At 42.8% G+C, this 15,317-nt stretch overlaps 1 protein-coding gene across 2 annotated transcripts in view; it reads left to right on the top strand.

Annotated features, from left to right (window-relative positions):
• The window catches only part of LOC109899166 (brain-specific angiogenesis inhibitor 1-associated protein 2-like protein 1), a 71,524-nt gene extending 56,375 nt beyond the window's left edge, over window positions 1-15,149 (top strand). The window contains exons 9-14 of one of the 2 annotated variants that reach the window (XM_031835279.1): window positions 4,911-5,025; window positions 5,740-5,962; window positions 10,232-10,291; window positions 10,443-10,596; window positions 12,293-12,333; window positions 12,443-15,149. In XM_031835279.1, coding sequence (XP_031691139.1) covers window positions 4,911-5,025; window positions 5,740-5,962; window positions 10,232-10,291; window positions 10,443-10,596; window positions 12,293-12,333; window positions 12,443-12,515 — 666 coding nt within the window. In that variant the 3' untranslated portion in view covers window positions 12,516-15,149. The other variant, XM_031835280.1, reaches the window with a different exon arrangement.
• The last annotated feature ends 168 nt before the right edge of the window (window positions 15,150-15,317 follow it).

Genomic DNA, 15,317 nt, shown 5'->3' with positions numbered 1-15,317 from the left:
AAATTTGAAATGGTGTTTTTTACATTGGATAAAAGTAGAGATTCCGAGCTAGAAAGGTGTATATCATTACACCACAGTTGAGGAACAATGGGAAAGTAATTTTGCTTTGAAAGTTGATAAACTTTCGAGAAAATGGCCCTTGTTTTGGTACAACTACAGAATCAAATCAAATCAAATTGATTTACATAGCCCTTCTAACATCAGCTGATATCTCAAAGTGCTGTACAGAAACCCAGCCTAAAACTCCAAACAGCAAGCAATGCAGGTGTAGAAGCACGGTGGCTAGGAAAAACTCCCTAGAAAGGTCAAAACCTAGGAAGAAACCTAGAGAGGAACCAGGCTATGAGGGGTGGCCAGTCCTCTTCTGGCTGTGCCGGGGTGGAGATTATAACAGAACATGGCCAAGATGTTCAAATGTTCATAAATGACCAGCATGGTCAAATAATAATAATCACATTAGTTGTCGAGGATGCAAAAAGTCAGCACCTCAAAAGTAAATGTCAATTGGCTTTTCATAGCCAATCATTGAGAGTATCTCTACCACTCCTGCTGTCTCTAGAGAGTTGAAAACAGCAGGTCTGGGACAGGTAGCATGTCCGGTGAACAGGTCAGGGTTCCATAGCCGCAGGCAGAACAGTTGAAACTGGAGCAGCAGACCGGTCAGGTGGACTGGGGACAGCAAGGAGTCATCATAGTCCTGAGGCATGGTCCTAGGGCTCAGGTCCTCCGAGAGAGAGAAAGAGAGAGAGAATTAGAGAGGACATACTTAAATTCACACAGGACACCGGATAAGACAGGAGAAGTACTCCAGATATACCAGATTGACCCTATCCCCCGACACATAAACTACAACAGCATAAATACTGGAGGCTGAGACAGGAGGGGTCAGGAGACACTGTGGCCCCATCCGATGATACCCCCAGACAGGGCCAAACAGTCAGGATATAACCCAGAAGAGCTCTTCTTTGTCTACATCCATTCAGCATCGTTCACACCCTCTTAAGCCTTAGCCCCGCCCACCTCTTTAATGGTTCACATGTGAGGCCATGTGATAAACAGAGTGAGTACAGTAGTGTACTAAACAACCAATGATTTCAAGACTAAAGACTGATTTATACTACGTCTATCGACATGTCTGTAGACAGTTGTTGCAGTGACATAATGGACATTCTATTGTTGTCCGACATCAAACTTGTTGTTCTCATTTTGAAAAAGTAGAAACACAAAAACTAAAGGCTGCATGATATCAGCAGCCTGGTGGTCCAAAATAGCATAACTGGTGTATTTTAACACCAATAAACCCACCCGTTTTTAAACATTTATTTAGTATATGTCAATCTAGCATACCAGGCAACTAAAAGCAACTTTCTAAACAATGTTTTGGTTCGTTTCTAGCTTGTCAGCTGGCTAACTAACGTTAAGTTACCATATGGCTGACAACGTCTTAACTTTAGCTAATTTGTATTAATTATTTCAGGAAGATAAAATCACAACAAGATCATTATTTTAAGTTAATGGCAAGCTAATTACAGAAAATAGCTTACAGTTGTGAGTGTGACCAAATAAAAGCAGGGCAATCTACCGGAGAATTTTCGAACTTGAACGCTGTCTCGTTGGCCTAACGTTATATTCTAATTTGACTTTGGTGCCGGTCATGTTGCTCTTCACATTACCGTCGGGTAAATACACACTATATCAAATTTAATTAACGTTTATTTGTCACATTGCACAGTATAGAGAAGGTGTAAATCGACACAGTGAAATGGTTACTTGCATAGTATAGTCTTTTGTTTAAACATGTAGCTAGCTAAACTATGAACCATAATCCCAACTCATAACGTTACTACCCTGCAGGAATCTGCAGGTAGCTAAAGCTAACCAACTAGGTTCAACGTTTGCTAGCTAGGTAACAATAGGCTATAACTAGCAATGCAAATGGCTCTGAGATACAAACAATATTATTACTATTACTAGCGAGCCAACTAACAGTATGCTTTAACTTGCAATGAAAACGACTTTCTGACAAAAACGTACAATTTCTGAAAATGTAGCTAGCTAGACTCTCTTACCCGTATACTTGGATAAATGCTTCTCCCTCTCTGTCACGGATGCCATGGTTGCCCATAGTTTGAAGATGTAATCCGTAGACAGGAGTTTTATACAGCCTTCTGTGTGTTCTCTTTTCGACTCCCTCCAGTTATTTGCAATCAAATGCCCACATTTTCTCCATCTCCTTAGCTATCATACTCTGCTTCCACCAGGTATTCCACTGATTTCAAAACTTGGTCTTCCAGAAAGTGGAAATAATTAGCAACACTTTTGCAGTTCTTCGTGATATCTTTTTTAAAAACACACTACTTCTGGGAAGTAGACTGCTCCAAGACTGCTTCCATCACGTGGACTGGGAGATGTTTCGTATTGCGTCAGACAACAACATTGACGAATACGCTGATTCGGTGTGCGAGTTCATTAGAACGTGCGTTGAAGATGTCGTTCCCATAGCAACGATTAAAACATTCCCTAACCAGAAACCGTGGATTGATGGCAGCATTCGTGTGAAACTGAAGGCGCGAACCACTGCTTTTAATCAGGGCAAGGTGTCTGGTAACATGACTGAATACAAACAGTGCAGCTATTCCCTCCGCAAGGCTATCAAACAAGCTAAGCGCCAGTACAGAGACAAAGTAGAATCTCAATTCAACGGCTCAGACACAAGAGGCATGTGGCAGGGTCTACAGTCAATCACGGACTACAGGAAGAAACCCAGCCCAGTCACGGACCAGGATGTCTTGCTCCCAGGCAGACTAAATAACTTTTTTGCCCGCTTTGAGGACAATACAGTGCCACTGACACGGCCTGCAACGAAAACATGCGGTCTCTCCTTCACTGCAGCCGAAGTGAGTAAGACATTTAAACGTGTTAACCCTCGCAAGGCTGCAGGCCCAGACGGCATCCCCAGCCGCGCCCTCAGAGCATGTGCAGACCAGCTGGCCGGTGTGTTTACGGACATATTCAATCAATCCCTATACCAGTCTGCCGTTCCCACATGCTTCAAGAGGGCCACCATTGTTCCTGTTCCCAAGAAAGCTAAGGTAACTGAGCTAAACGACTACTGCCCCGTAGCACTCACATCCGTCATCATGAAGTGCTTTGAGAGACTAGTCAAGGACCATATCACCTCCACCCTACCTGACACCCTAGACCCACTCCAATTTGCTTACCGCCCAAATTAGTCCACAGACGATGCAATCTCAACCACACTGCACACTGCCCTAACCCATCTGGACAAGAGGAATACCTATGTGAGAATGCTGTTCATCGACTACAGCTCGGCATTCAACACCATAGTACCCTCCAAGCTCGTCATCAAGCTCGAGACCCTGGGTCTCGACCCCGCCCTGTGCAACTGGGTACTGGACTTCCTGACGGGCCGCCCCCAGGTGGTGAGGGTAGGCAACAACATCTCCTCCCCGCTGATCCTCAACACTGGGGCCCCACAAGGGTGCGTTCTGAGCCCTCTCCTGTACTCCCTGTTCACCCACGACTGCGTGGCCATGCACGCCTCCAACTCAATCATCAAGTTTGCGGACGACACAACAGTGGTAGGCTTGATTACCAACAACGACGAGACGGCCTAAAGGGAGGAGGTGAGGGCCCTCGGAGTGTGGTGTCAGGAAAATAACCTCACACTCAACGTCAACAAAACTAAGGAGATGATTGTGGACTTCAGGAAACAGCAGAGGGAACACCCCCCCATCCACATCGATGGAACAGTAGTGGAGAGGGTAGCAAGTTTTAAGTTCCTCGGCATACACATCACAGACAAACTGAATTGGTCCACTCACACAGACAGCATCGTGAGGAAGGCGCAGCAGCGCCTCTTCAACCTCAGGAGGCTGAAGAAATTCGGCTTGTCACCAAAAGCACTCACAAACTTCTACAGATGCACAATCGAGAGCATCCTGGCGGGCTGTATCACCGCCTGGTATGGCAACTGCACCGCCCTCAACCGTAAGGCTCTCCAGAGGGTAGTGAGGTCTGCACAACGCATCACCGGGGGCAAACTACCTGCCCTCCAGGACACCTACACCACCCGATGCTACAGGAAGGCCATAAAGATCATCAAGGACATCAACCACCCGAGCCACTGCCTGTTCACCCCGCTGTCATCCAGAAGGCGAGGTCAGTACAGGTGCATCAAAGCTGGGACCGAGAGACTGAAAAACAGCTTCTATCTCAAGGCCATCAGACTGTTAAACAGCCACCACTAACATTGAGTGGCTACTGCCAACACACTGTCAATGACACTGACTCTACTCCAGCCACTTTAATAATGGGAATTGATGGGAAATGATGTAAATATATCACTAGCCACTTTAAACAATGCTACCTTATATAATGTTACTTACCCTACATTATTCATCTCATATGCATACGTAGATACTGTACTTTATATCATCGACTGCATCCTTATGTAATACATGTATCACTAGCCACTTTAACTATGCCACTTGGTTTACATACTCATCTCATATGTATATACTGTACTCGATATCACCTACTGTATCTTGCCTATGCTGCTCTGTACCATCACTCATTCATATATCCTTATGTACATATTCTTTATCCCCTTACACTGTGTATAAGACAGTAGTTTTTTGGAATTGTTAGTTAGATTACTTGTTCGTTATTACTGCATTGTCGGAACTAGAAACACAAGCATTTCGCTACACTCGCATTAACATCTGCTAACCATGTGTATGTGACAAATAAAATTTGATTTGATTTGAAGTAGTGACACGCGACATGCACCTAGTTTCCTGAAACGAGTCACAAATGAATGGTATTTGCTATTCTAGATGCATTGCATCTACTGTGACTTTCATATTTGATGTTTTCTCTGTCCTCAGAACAACAGGGACTCAATGGTTCCTCCACCAGCCCCCCAGCTGAAGGCCCAGATCAGTCCACTGGCTAATATGTTCAACCAGGACGTCCCCCACGCCTCCTCAGACCACAACTCAGGTACTACTGCAGCCTCACACCTCAGGCTTCAGTCTTTGGATTGAAGTTTGAGTATGTGTTACATTGTGTGTGTAGTTGTACTCTGTATAACAACATTTGAAAATAGAATGTTTTGGTAGCTGTTCATTTATACAGAGATTCTGTTTAGCTTTACGAGTCCCATACCTCTTTACTCATGTAAGTATGCTGCCTTTCGTAATCTGATCTATACAAATTGATAAAAAATGATGACAGTATAGCATTTGGTGGCTATCCTAATCTGTTTGGAAATATTTTATCTTGTGCGCTGGGACATTATTGAGTACGTCTGCTCAACAGAATATATACGGAAATCTTAAAAGAAGGTTCAGGATGGTATCTTTATTCCCTTCAAGTTGTGCTGCATGTACCCTTTAATCCTGCTAAAGTATCGATTCTTACTTCATCTAGCATTTGTTCTCCATGTCTTCTCTTATTGAATGTCTAAATTACACAGAAGATTATGCTGCAAAACCAATTCCCCTCTTTAATGATGCAATAGTTCTTCTCCGTGTGGCCATTTAGACCAGGGTTATAAATCATTAGCTATAAGCCATGTCTCGTTCCTCCGTGATATACTTATCCATGGATTATTTTGAACTCTGCTATTGTAAATATCAAATATTTCAGCGAGTACTTGCTGTCTTTCTACATTTTGATAATAAAACATATTGAACTTGAACTTTGACCTTCCAGGCCAGAGCAGTATGGAGAACAGTGGAAGCCTGTCTCTATCCCGGTCAGTGTCGATAGGTTCTGGGCTGAACGTGGGCAGGAAGCCACGGGTTAGGACCATCTTCCCCCACACGGCCGGCAACAACGACACACTCCTGTCCTTTGATGATGGTGACATCATCATACTGCTCATCAAGGAGGAGAAGGACGGATGGCTATACGGAGAGCTGGAGAAGACCCGGCAGTAAGTCACTTCATGAAGAATTATTACACCTTTATAAATGCTTTCTAGCCTGGAGAAGACATGGCAGTAAGTCACTATTTACTGGTTATTAAGGGTCTATGAGGATTTATGAAGTTTTATAACACATTTATAGAGGCTTATTGACTTGGCAGTGAGTCACTGTGTATTGAGAGTTTGTTCAACTTTATTACAACTTTACAAAGATTTATTACACCCTAATTAAGGCTTATTTCCCAGGAGAAGACCTGGACGCAGATCTAAGGTCTCTCAGTGAAGTTATGCAATCTGTCACAGTGCTAGAGGTTATAACACTATTACCCTAAGCTTGCTAGCTACCACAACTGCAGGCGATAGAAGGTAACTGAGCTCTTAGGGACACGTGGCTTTGCTCTCCATCATGTTGAGTTTGAGTTTATTTTATTTTTACAGGGACAGTGCACATTAATCAACGTTTCAGTAAAAGTGCCGGTTTTCAACCGCAGTCTCTGGGCAGATTATTAAAAATAATTACAATATAGACAATAGCAACATAGGACAAGCAATACATAGCATACAGACAGAGCAACATAGGACAAGCAAGATGTAGCATACAGACATAGCAACATAGAACAAAAAGCAGCAATACACAATTCATAAAAGCAACAGTGTTTCCACACCTCACAAGCTACAGACAACAGAAAACATGGGAAGCGGCAACACACAGCTAGGGACCATGTTCACAAATCTGATTGACCTTTAGCCATGTCTTCAAGCATTTTGCAAAAGTGTGATATGTGGTGCAGTTGTGTGTGTCTGATGGCAGTGTATTCCAGACATGGGAAGCTCTCACAGAGATAACGGATTTGCTAAAGGTACTATTCCTTAAGGGAAAAGTACAATTTGGATGGATTTGCTGCCATATGTTTGGGTTTTCTGTTTAACAAAAATACTGAGTGGAGGTGGAGCCTGTCCATTTAGGATCTTGAATACAAGACATGCGTCAGTGTATTGCACAAGATTTTCCCAACTCAGGAGCTCATGCTTTCTGAGGATGTAACAGTGATGATGGCTATTGGGCTTCCTATCAAGCACTTTGAGAGCAGGTTTGTAGACAGACTGAATAGGTCTTAATGTTGTACAGCAAGCTTGGGCCCAACTAGTCAAGCACTATGTTAAGTGGGGAAGTATCATAAATTTGAAGTACAGTTTTGCTACCTCTGTAGTCAAACAATTTCGTATAAATCTGAAATTAGCTAGGTTGAGTTTGGTCGTTGAATTAACTTTTTCACATGCTTTTTAAAAGAGAGGTTGGAATCGAGTATGATGCCAAGGTACTTAAAATCAGATACCACCTGGAGCTTCTCCCTTAACACATAGACATCTGGCTCAGTAGCATCTGTTGCCCTCTTTGTGAAGAACATGCAAACAGTTTTTTTCACATTGAGATGCAAACACGAGTCACTGAGCCACTTTGTAACCTGGACCATTACAGTAGTGAGTTCTTGTGCAGCTTGTTGTTTGCTCTTTGCATGCACATATATCACTGTATCATCTGCATTCATTTGAACTTCAGACCCAGTACAGACAGAAGGCAGATCATTAATGAACAGGAGGGGCCCCAGTATTGACCCTTGGGGCACGCCCACATCATAGCTAAGAGTGGGCGACAGCTCATTGCTCACTCTGGCACACTGAGTTCTGCCTTCAAGGTATGATTTCATCCATCTCAAGGCATCAGGGGAAAAGTTGAACTTGGACAATTTTGTGATGAGAATCTCGTGGTTAACAGTAACAGGTCCAGAAACACAGCCCCAACAACACCCACTTTGTCCATCTTGGACTTCACATTTTCCAGAAGAAAGCAGCCTCACTTGGCTGGTTGTGTTTTTTGGGACATACAATGATGAATGTTGATGTGGAAACGCAACAAGAAATTCAACATGTGAGAGCGTCGCGAGGGGTTGTTGAAAGGTAGTTTGGTCAAACCACACCTTTGAAAGACCATTGGTGATTGTGATGTCTGCTCATACACAGACTGTGTGCGGAGAAAAGGATGAATGCCAACTTGTCTTCTTGAAACGCCATCTTTGTTTATGTTCTTTCATCTCTGAATACAGTGAAGGTAGAGCCTGGTACCAGCTGAATGTAGCGCACCCATTATATTTTGTTAAGGCCACAGAGACCGATGGCTCAAAGCCAACTTAGTAATTATGTGTGCATGCTTTGATGGCAAGTCTACTGTATGGCTGTATCTCCCTTCTTCTAGCTGGTCATTAAAGTCATTAGTGCTCATATGTATGTGAAAGATCAGGGAGAGAGAGCCAGAGAGCGAGATAAGATGAGGGACAGTGTCTGACAGACCAACCAACCTGCACATGTCCTCTATGCTAATTGTTATTGTTCAATGTATGGTTACGTTGACCCTTGGTTGTTATTGTTACTGTTGTCCCGTTGACAATATTGATTATTAATTATGTTAATATTGTAAATCTCCAAAGTAAGCTTTGGCATCTCAAAAAATATGTACATAGTTACATCATGACAATAAAGGGGGGGAAGAAAAGAGAGAGATTTAAGCTTGAAGCAGAGATGTTAGACTGCCTACTGACATTTTCTTTCTGAAACAAATTAGCAAAGAAAGTCAATTTCCAGTCCCTTTGGCATAGACAGACATTATTACAGCTTTGGGAATTTCATTTTTTAACTAGGCAAGTCAGTTAAGAACAAATTCGTATTTACAATGACAGACTAGAAACAGTGGGCTAACTGCTTTGTTCAGGAACAGAACAACATATTTTTACCTTGTCAGCTCAGGGATTTGATCTAGCAACCTTTCAGTTACTGGCACAACGCTCTAAATCAATCAAATCAAATCAAATGTTATTTATCACATACACATGGTTAGCAAAATGCTTGTGCTTCCAGTTCCGATAATGCAGTAATAACCAATGAGTAATCTAACCTAACAATTTACCTTATACACACACAAGTGTAAAGGGATGAAGAATATGTACATAAAAATATATGAATGAGTGATGGTACAGAACGGCATAGGCAAGATGCAGAATATGGTATAGAGTACAGTTGTCCTTGTCCTTGATTATCTTTATGGCCTTCCTGTGACATCGGGTGATGTAGGTGTCCTGGAGGGCAGGTAGTTTGCCCCCGGTGATGCGTTGTGCAGACCTCACTACCCTCTGGAGAGCGTTACGGTTGTGGGTGGAGCAGTTTCCGTACCAGGTGGTGATACAGCCCGACAGGATGCTCTCGATTGTGCATCTGTAAAAGTTTGAGTGCTTTTGGTGACAATCCGAATTTCTTCAGCCTCCTGAGGTTGAAGAGGCGCTGTTGCTTCTTCTTCACCACGCTGTCTGTGTGGGTGGACCATTTCAGTTAATCCGTGATGTGTACGCCGAAGAACTTAAAACTTTCCACCTTCTCCACTACTGTCCCGTCGATGTGGCTAGGGGGCTGCTCCCTCTGCTGTTTCCTGAAGTCCACGATCATCTCCTTTGTTTTGTTGACGTTGAGTGTGAGGTTATTTTCCTGACACCACACTCCGAGGGCCCTCACCTCCCTGTAGGCCGTCTCGTCGTTGTTGGTAATCAAGTCTACCACTGTAGTGTCGTCTGCAAACTTGATGATTGAGTTGGAGGCATGCATGGCCACTCAGTCGTGGGTGAACAGGGAGTACAGGAGAGGGTTCAGAACGCACCCCTGTGGGGCCCCAGTGTTGAGGATCAGCGGGGTGGAGATGTTGTTACCTACCCTCAACACCTGGGGGCGTCCCGGCAGGAAGTCCAGTACCCAGTTGCACAGGGTGGGGTCGAGACCCAGGGTCTCGAGCTTGATGACGAGTTTGGAGCGTACTATGGTGTTAAATGCCGAGCTGTAGTCGATGAACAGCATTCTCACGTAGGTATTCCTCTTCAGATGGGTTAGGGCAGTGTGCAGTGTGGTTGCAATTGCGTCGTCTGTGGACCTATTGGGGCGGTAAGCAAATTGGAGTGGGTCTAGGGTGTCGGGTAGGGTGGAGGTGATATGGTCCTTGACTAGACTCTTAAAGCACTTCATGATGACGGAAGTGAGTGCTACGGGGAGGGCGATAGTCATTTAGCTCAGTAACCTTAACTTTCTTGGGAACAGGAACAATTGTGGCCCTCTTGAAACATGTGGGAACAGCAGACTGGGATAAGGATAACCACTAGGCTACCTAGTGGATGAAAGGTGTGATGTTCTTCATTGTTGTTTTATTGGGCTAATATTTTGGTGTGTCTGTGTTTGTTTCAGACGGGGCTGGTTTCCCTCATCTTACTGCCGACCTTACAATGAACCACTGATCTCAAACAGGTACGACACATATAGTCATGTGATGATCTTATGATATTGTTTACACCTACCCTCTCAAATCTATAGGGGGCTTTCCAGAAGTGTCTAGAAACAAGTTTATTTTGGGCCAGGTAAAGTCCTAACATTTGTGTGTATCTGTCTATGTCTACAGTTTGGGGACACCGGTGCGTCGTCTGAGTGTGGCCAGTCTTCCGGAACAGGAAGAGGAGGAGCCTGTTTTGCTGCCGCCGCCAGACTACAGCGACAGGACAGGGAACAGCCCTGTCAGCCTGGTCAGCGCCTCCACACCCTCACCCAAAAACACGGTCAGAACCCAGTCATCCCTTCCACATTCTTACCTAACAATACAGTCAGCACGTCACCTTAAAGTGAAAATCAGTTTGTTGGATTCATTTCAATGTTAAACCACCTACAAGGTCTCTGAAACGTCTGAACAACTTTGATTTTGATGTTGTCTATTAGCCCATATGCTGGGAAACGGTCTTCTTAGGGTGAACGTTAAACCTTCACCCTCTCCACAGGTTTACAGTTGGCTGACCTAATGTGGAAGACATTTTATTTGTGTATTTTCACGTGGGCTAATTAGTGAAGGACTCCCACCACCAAGCACACTTTAAGCTATTTCTGTTATGACAGAAACCTAAGGCCTAAATGTCTTGATGCTGCCACTGATAATTGAGAGAGAGAAATAAAAATATATTTAAAAAATGCTCCCTGCCTGGTTTTGTCTCTGTGCAGGAATGAAGGAGGGAGGAAGAGAGGGAGGGAAGGACAGAGGACCAGGGGGGTATAGGCCTACACAGAAATTTTGCTCAACCACACATCTTCAATTAGAACCTGCACTGTGTCAGCTGGTTTGAGAATGAAGTAATCATGGTGTACAGAGCTATAGGCCCTCTCTTGCCCCATCACTCGCTCGCTCGCTCTCTCTCGCTCTTTCTCTCCCCATCTTTTTCACTCTCGCTCTCCCCATCTCTCACTCTTCTCATCGCTCTCTCTCTCTCCCATCTTGCGCACTCTCTCTCTCTCTCCATCTCTCTCTCTCTCCTCTCATTGATTGCCCTTGTGTGCTGGAACTGCTGCCTCAGGGCATTGAGAGAAATACACTGCTGTTAGGGATGCTATGGTAATAGAGTGGGCCTTTCTCAACCCTCTTCTCCCCCTTGCCCCCTCATCTGTTCTACCCCTTCCCCACCTTTCACCCTTTCCTTCCTACAAGTCCCATCCTTTCTTGCTTCACTTCTTCTTTGCCCCCCACCTCCCCATCCCCTTTGATCATGTGATTGTGGAGAGGTGACTTTGCTTGTCGCTTAAAGATGAATGGTCCCTGATGTAAGCCACTGTCTGGCTGCCACTGCCCATTCACCCTCACTCCTGGACACTGTCTGCCCTCTAGTGTAGCGGTTGTGTTAGGGCAGGGGTTATGTCCTGGAATAGGTTGAGGAGGCCAACGGTCATTTCTTTGCAGTGCAAAAACGAAGAACTAAATTCTCTGAAATTGACCCAGGTGTTATGTTTGCTCTGACCGTTGGTGTATCTATTCAATCTGTTCTGCTGAATGATAACAGCCTCATCCACTGCTAGAATGGATCTTCAAAACATCAGATAAGGATAGAAAACGAACACAACTTACTTTCTGAGAGTGCAGGTAATTGTTAGTTCAATAGATACACGTTTATACATCCTAAATTACCTCAAGCATAGCTATGTAATCAGTTAACCGTCTGTTTTAAAACTATTTTCATCACACTCACTTGCTTGGTGTTTCGATAAGATTTCCATCTACTCAGAGAAGAGGTGTGCTGTGTGCTGGCCTTTTCTAGACATTCTAGATTCCTGTCACCCAGCATGAGGTCATGGCACTCTCCGTCTCAATACGTCCCAGAGTTCTTCACTGAGGAGTGATACAACACTGACAGCTGCATGGGGATAATGCAGCATGTAGTAAATATACACAGCATGTATCATGGCTAAAGTGTTTATCTTTCTTTTTGTTAATAGATCTCTCTACCCAATGAGGTTGGAAAGGTTCCCTTTCTGGGGTAAGTTTTATAATAACTCTGTTATAACAATATAACCTCTCACATGATTTTGATGGGAAATAATAATGAATTCACATATGACAATGTTTTTTTTCATGATATTTTCCAGAGGTGGGAATCCCTTTGCCACTGTCAAACTGAGACCTACAGTGACCAACGACAGATCAGCACCCAACGTCTAATAACCAGAGCTCATCCAGACAGAGGAATGATAAAGCACCACCAACACTCCAGAATTACAGTCCAACAAGATGTCCACAAAGCATGGATTCTACTCCGCTTCAGCAAACCAGCTCCATTGTAGCTAGCTCCATTGTACCCGAGCCAGCTCCATTGTAGCCAGCTCCGTTGTAGCCAGCGCCGTTGTTACTAGCTCCGTTGTAGCCAGCACCATTGTAGCTAGCTCCGTTGTAACTAGCACCGTTGTAGCCAGCTCCGTTGTAGCTAGCTCCATTGTAGCCAGCTCCGTTGGAGCCAGCGCCGTTGTTACTAGCTCCGTTGTAGCCACCTCCGTTGTAGCCAGCTCCATTGTAAGCCAGCTCCATTGTAGCCAGCTCCATTGTAAATGGAAGTGACAATGATTATGGGCAGTGCTGAAACATAATAAAATCCAGGCTACCTTCCTCACTCTTTTGCGTTCAGATTGTTTTTAAAATAAATATATATACAGTCGCTAGTGAAAGTCTACACACCCTTTGCAGAGTCTTCAAAGTTTGTTGCCTTAAAATGTAATCTACAGAGGGAATAAATGTATTTTTTCTACTGACCTACACTGACCTACACAACCTACTTCACATTTTCAGACTGAAAGATAAATTATACAACACCCCAGAGTTAATACTGGGTGGAAGCACCTTTGGCAGCCATTACAGCTGGGAATCATTTGTTGTACTATTAGGGCAACATTTATCCATTGTTTTGGCAAAATTGCTCAAGCTCATTACATTTGGTTGGGAATCATTAATGGACACCAATATTCGAACCGTGTCTCTGATTTTCAAGCAAAGTTAGTCAGGACTGAGAGTGGACTACTGAGGAACACTCAACACCTCTTGGAAAACATTTTGGAGTCTTCGGCATTAACATTTGTGTAATTGTTCCGCAAAAACATCTATCCCAGGGTTAGGTTTGCGGAAGACTGAGGCAGGGTTTTCTCTAACTTCTTACCTGGGCTTTGCTCCTTTCATATTTATTTTTGATCATGACAAACTCCCCAGTCCCTGCCGTTGACAAGCATACCTATAACATGAGTTATTATATAATCATTTACTGCTCTTTTGACAAATTTTCTGCAATTTTGACAAAAACGATGGATATATATTTCCCTAAGAGTTGTCGAGAGTTTGAATTTCATTCCAAATTATTAACAGCTGTAATGGCTGCCAACAGTGTTTCCACCAAGTATTAACTCTGGGGTGTGAAGTCATACACAATAAAGACTTAGTTTTTTTTTAAAAAAGGCATTTTGAACATTTTCTGTAATTTATTTAACTGAAAATGTGGATTAGGTTGTGTACATCGGTAGGAAGGCAAAATGATTATTAGTTTATTTTTGTAATATTTGGGGTGTGTTGACCTTCTCTAGGCACTGTATTCTGTCTGTAGACCTTCTCTAGGCACTGTATTCTGTCTGTAGACCTTCTCTAGGCACTGTATTCTGTCTGTAGACCTTCTCTAGGCACTGTATTCTGTCTGTAGACCTTCTCTAGACACTGTATTCTGTCTGTAGTAGTTGTAGGAATGAGGCACAGGGACACTAGTTGGGGAAAGAAGTGCTACATTTTTTGCCATATTTATTTTTTCATTATGACGTAACCATTTTTCAATGGGGAGGCTACTATTTATGCGTACATTTTAAACAAATTAGAGATGTATCATTTTTTTAAAATTCATTTCATCATAAAGAAGTCTACTCAGCCCCCACTAAGTGTATTGAGTGTAAACAATGAGAGTTTATGGAAGAATGAATATAGCTCATGTAAGTTATGTTTAAAATGAAAATAAGAGATTTTTGATTAGCCATAGACTACTAAATGAATGTATGCTGAATGGGGAATGGATTGACATACGGACTCTGCTATGCTATTTCTTCATAGTTTTAAAAGTATTTTTTTTCATACTTGTTTAAAGGTTCATGATGTTTATAAAGTTGTAAGGAGACAATGTATCTTCATTTTTTTCATGGTAAGCTGAAGACTGTGTTTTACAAATACACAATTGTTGTAAATTACAATAACATTGTTATTGGTAGAAATACCGTATGAACCATGCAGTATATCGAAAGAGTATATAGGTTTTTCTCTTCCTTCAGTGTAGATGAATTCATGATACACACTGCTGTCCATGATAATTGATGATTCCCAAATAAGTGTATGGTTCTTCTTCTATCTCTGTTCAGATACTGATGTATATTCTGTCATTCTCTAAAGGTGACAAGGAAAATGCTTTACCATGGTGTTCTGTAGACTAAAGTTATGTTATCTTACAGTAAAACAGGATAAACCTTAACACGGTCTTTATTTTTTTAAACATTTTTTTTAATTCATGTACTGTCTTTGCAATTTACTGCCATAACCTACTGAATATCTGTATGAAGACTGTATAACTGACAATGTTGTATGTCCCTTAATACATGAGATGAAATTGAGAATTTGGTTGTCTTTTAATTGAATGAGTCGTTTTTATTTTATATTGAACGAATGAGTAGGCTACCATTCTTTCCTGCCCCATAGTAAATAGCTTTAAGTTATGTTAATTTGATTGCCATAAACACTCACATTAATATCTAAATAAAGATGTCTATGTTTACCACTAGAGTCTGTTTACGTTGCTATTTTGTTGGTCATAAGACACATTTGGAAGGAAAAGCATGAGACAATGCTGAGGGATTGTCAATAGGACATTACTGTCCATTATGTCCACTGTCTACTCCTATTGGTTGTGTGTGTGTGTGTGTGTCAAAGCGGAGCTATACAGAGCCCACT

Source organism: Oncorhynchus kisutch, linkage group LG11 (assembly GCF_002021735.2).
Source record: "Oncorhynchus kisutch isolate 150728-3 linkage group LG11, Okis_V2, whole genome shotgun sequence".
In the NCBI taxonomy this organism is placed as follows: domain Eukaryota; kingdom Metazoa; phylum Chordata; class Actinopteri; order Salmoniformes; family Salmonidae; genus Oncorhynchus; species Oncorhynchus kisutch.
This window is presented reverse-complemented; position numbering and strand designations above follow the sequence as displayed.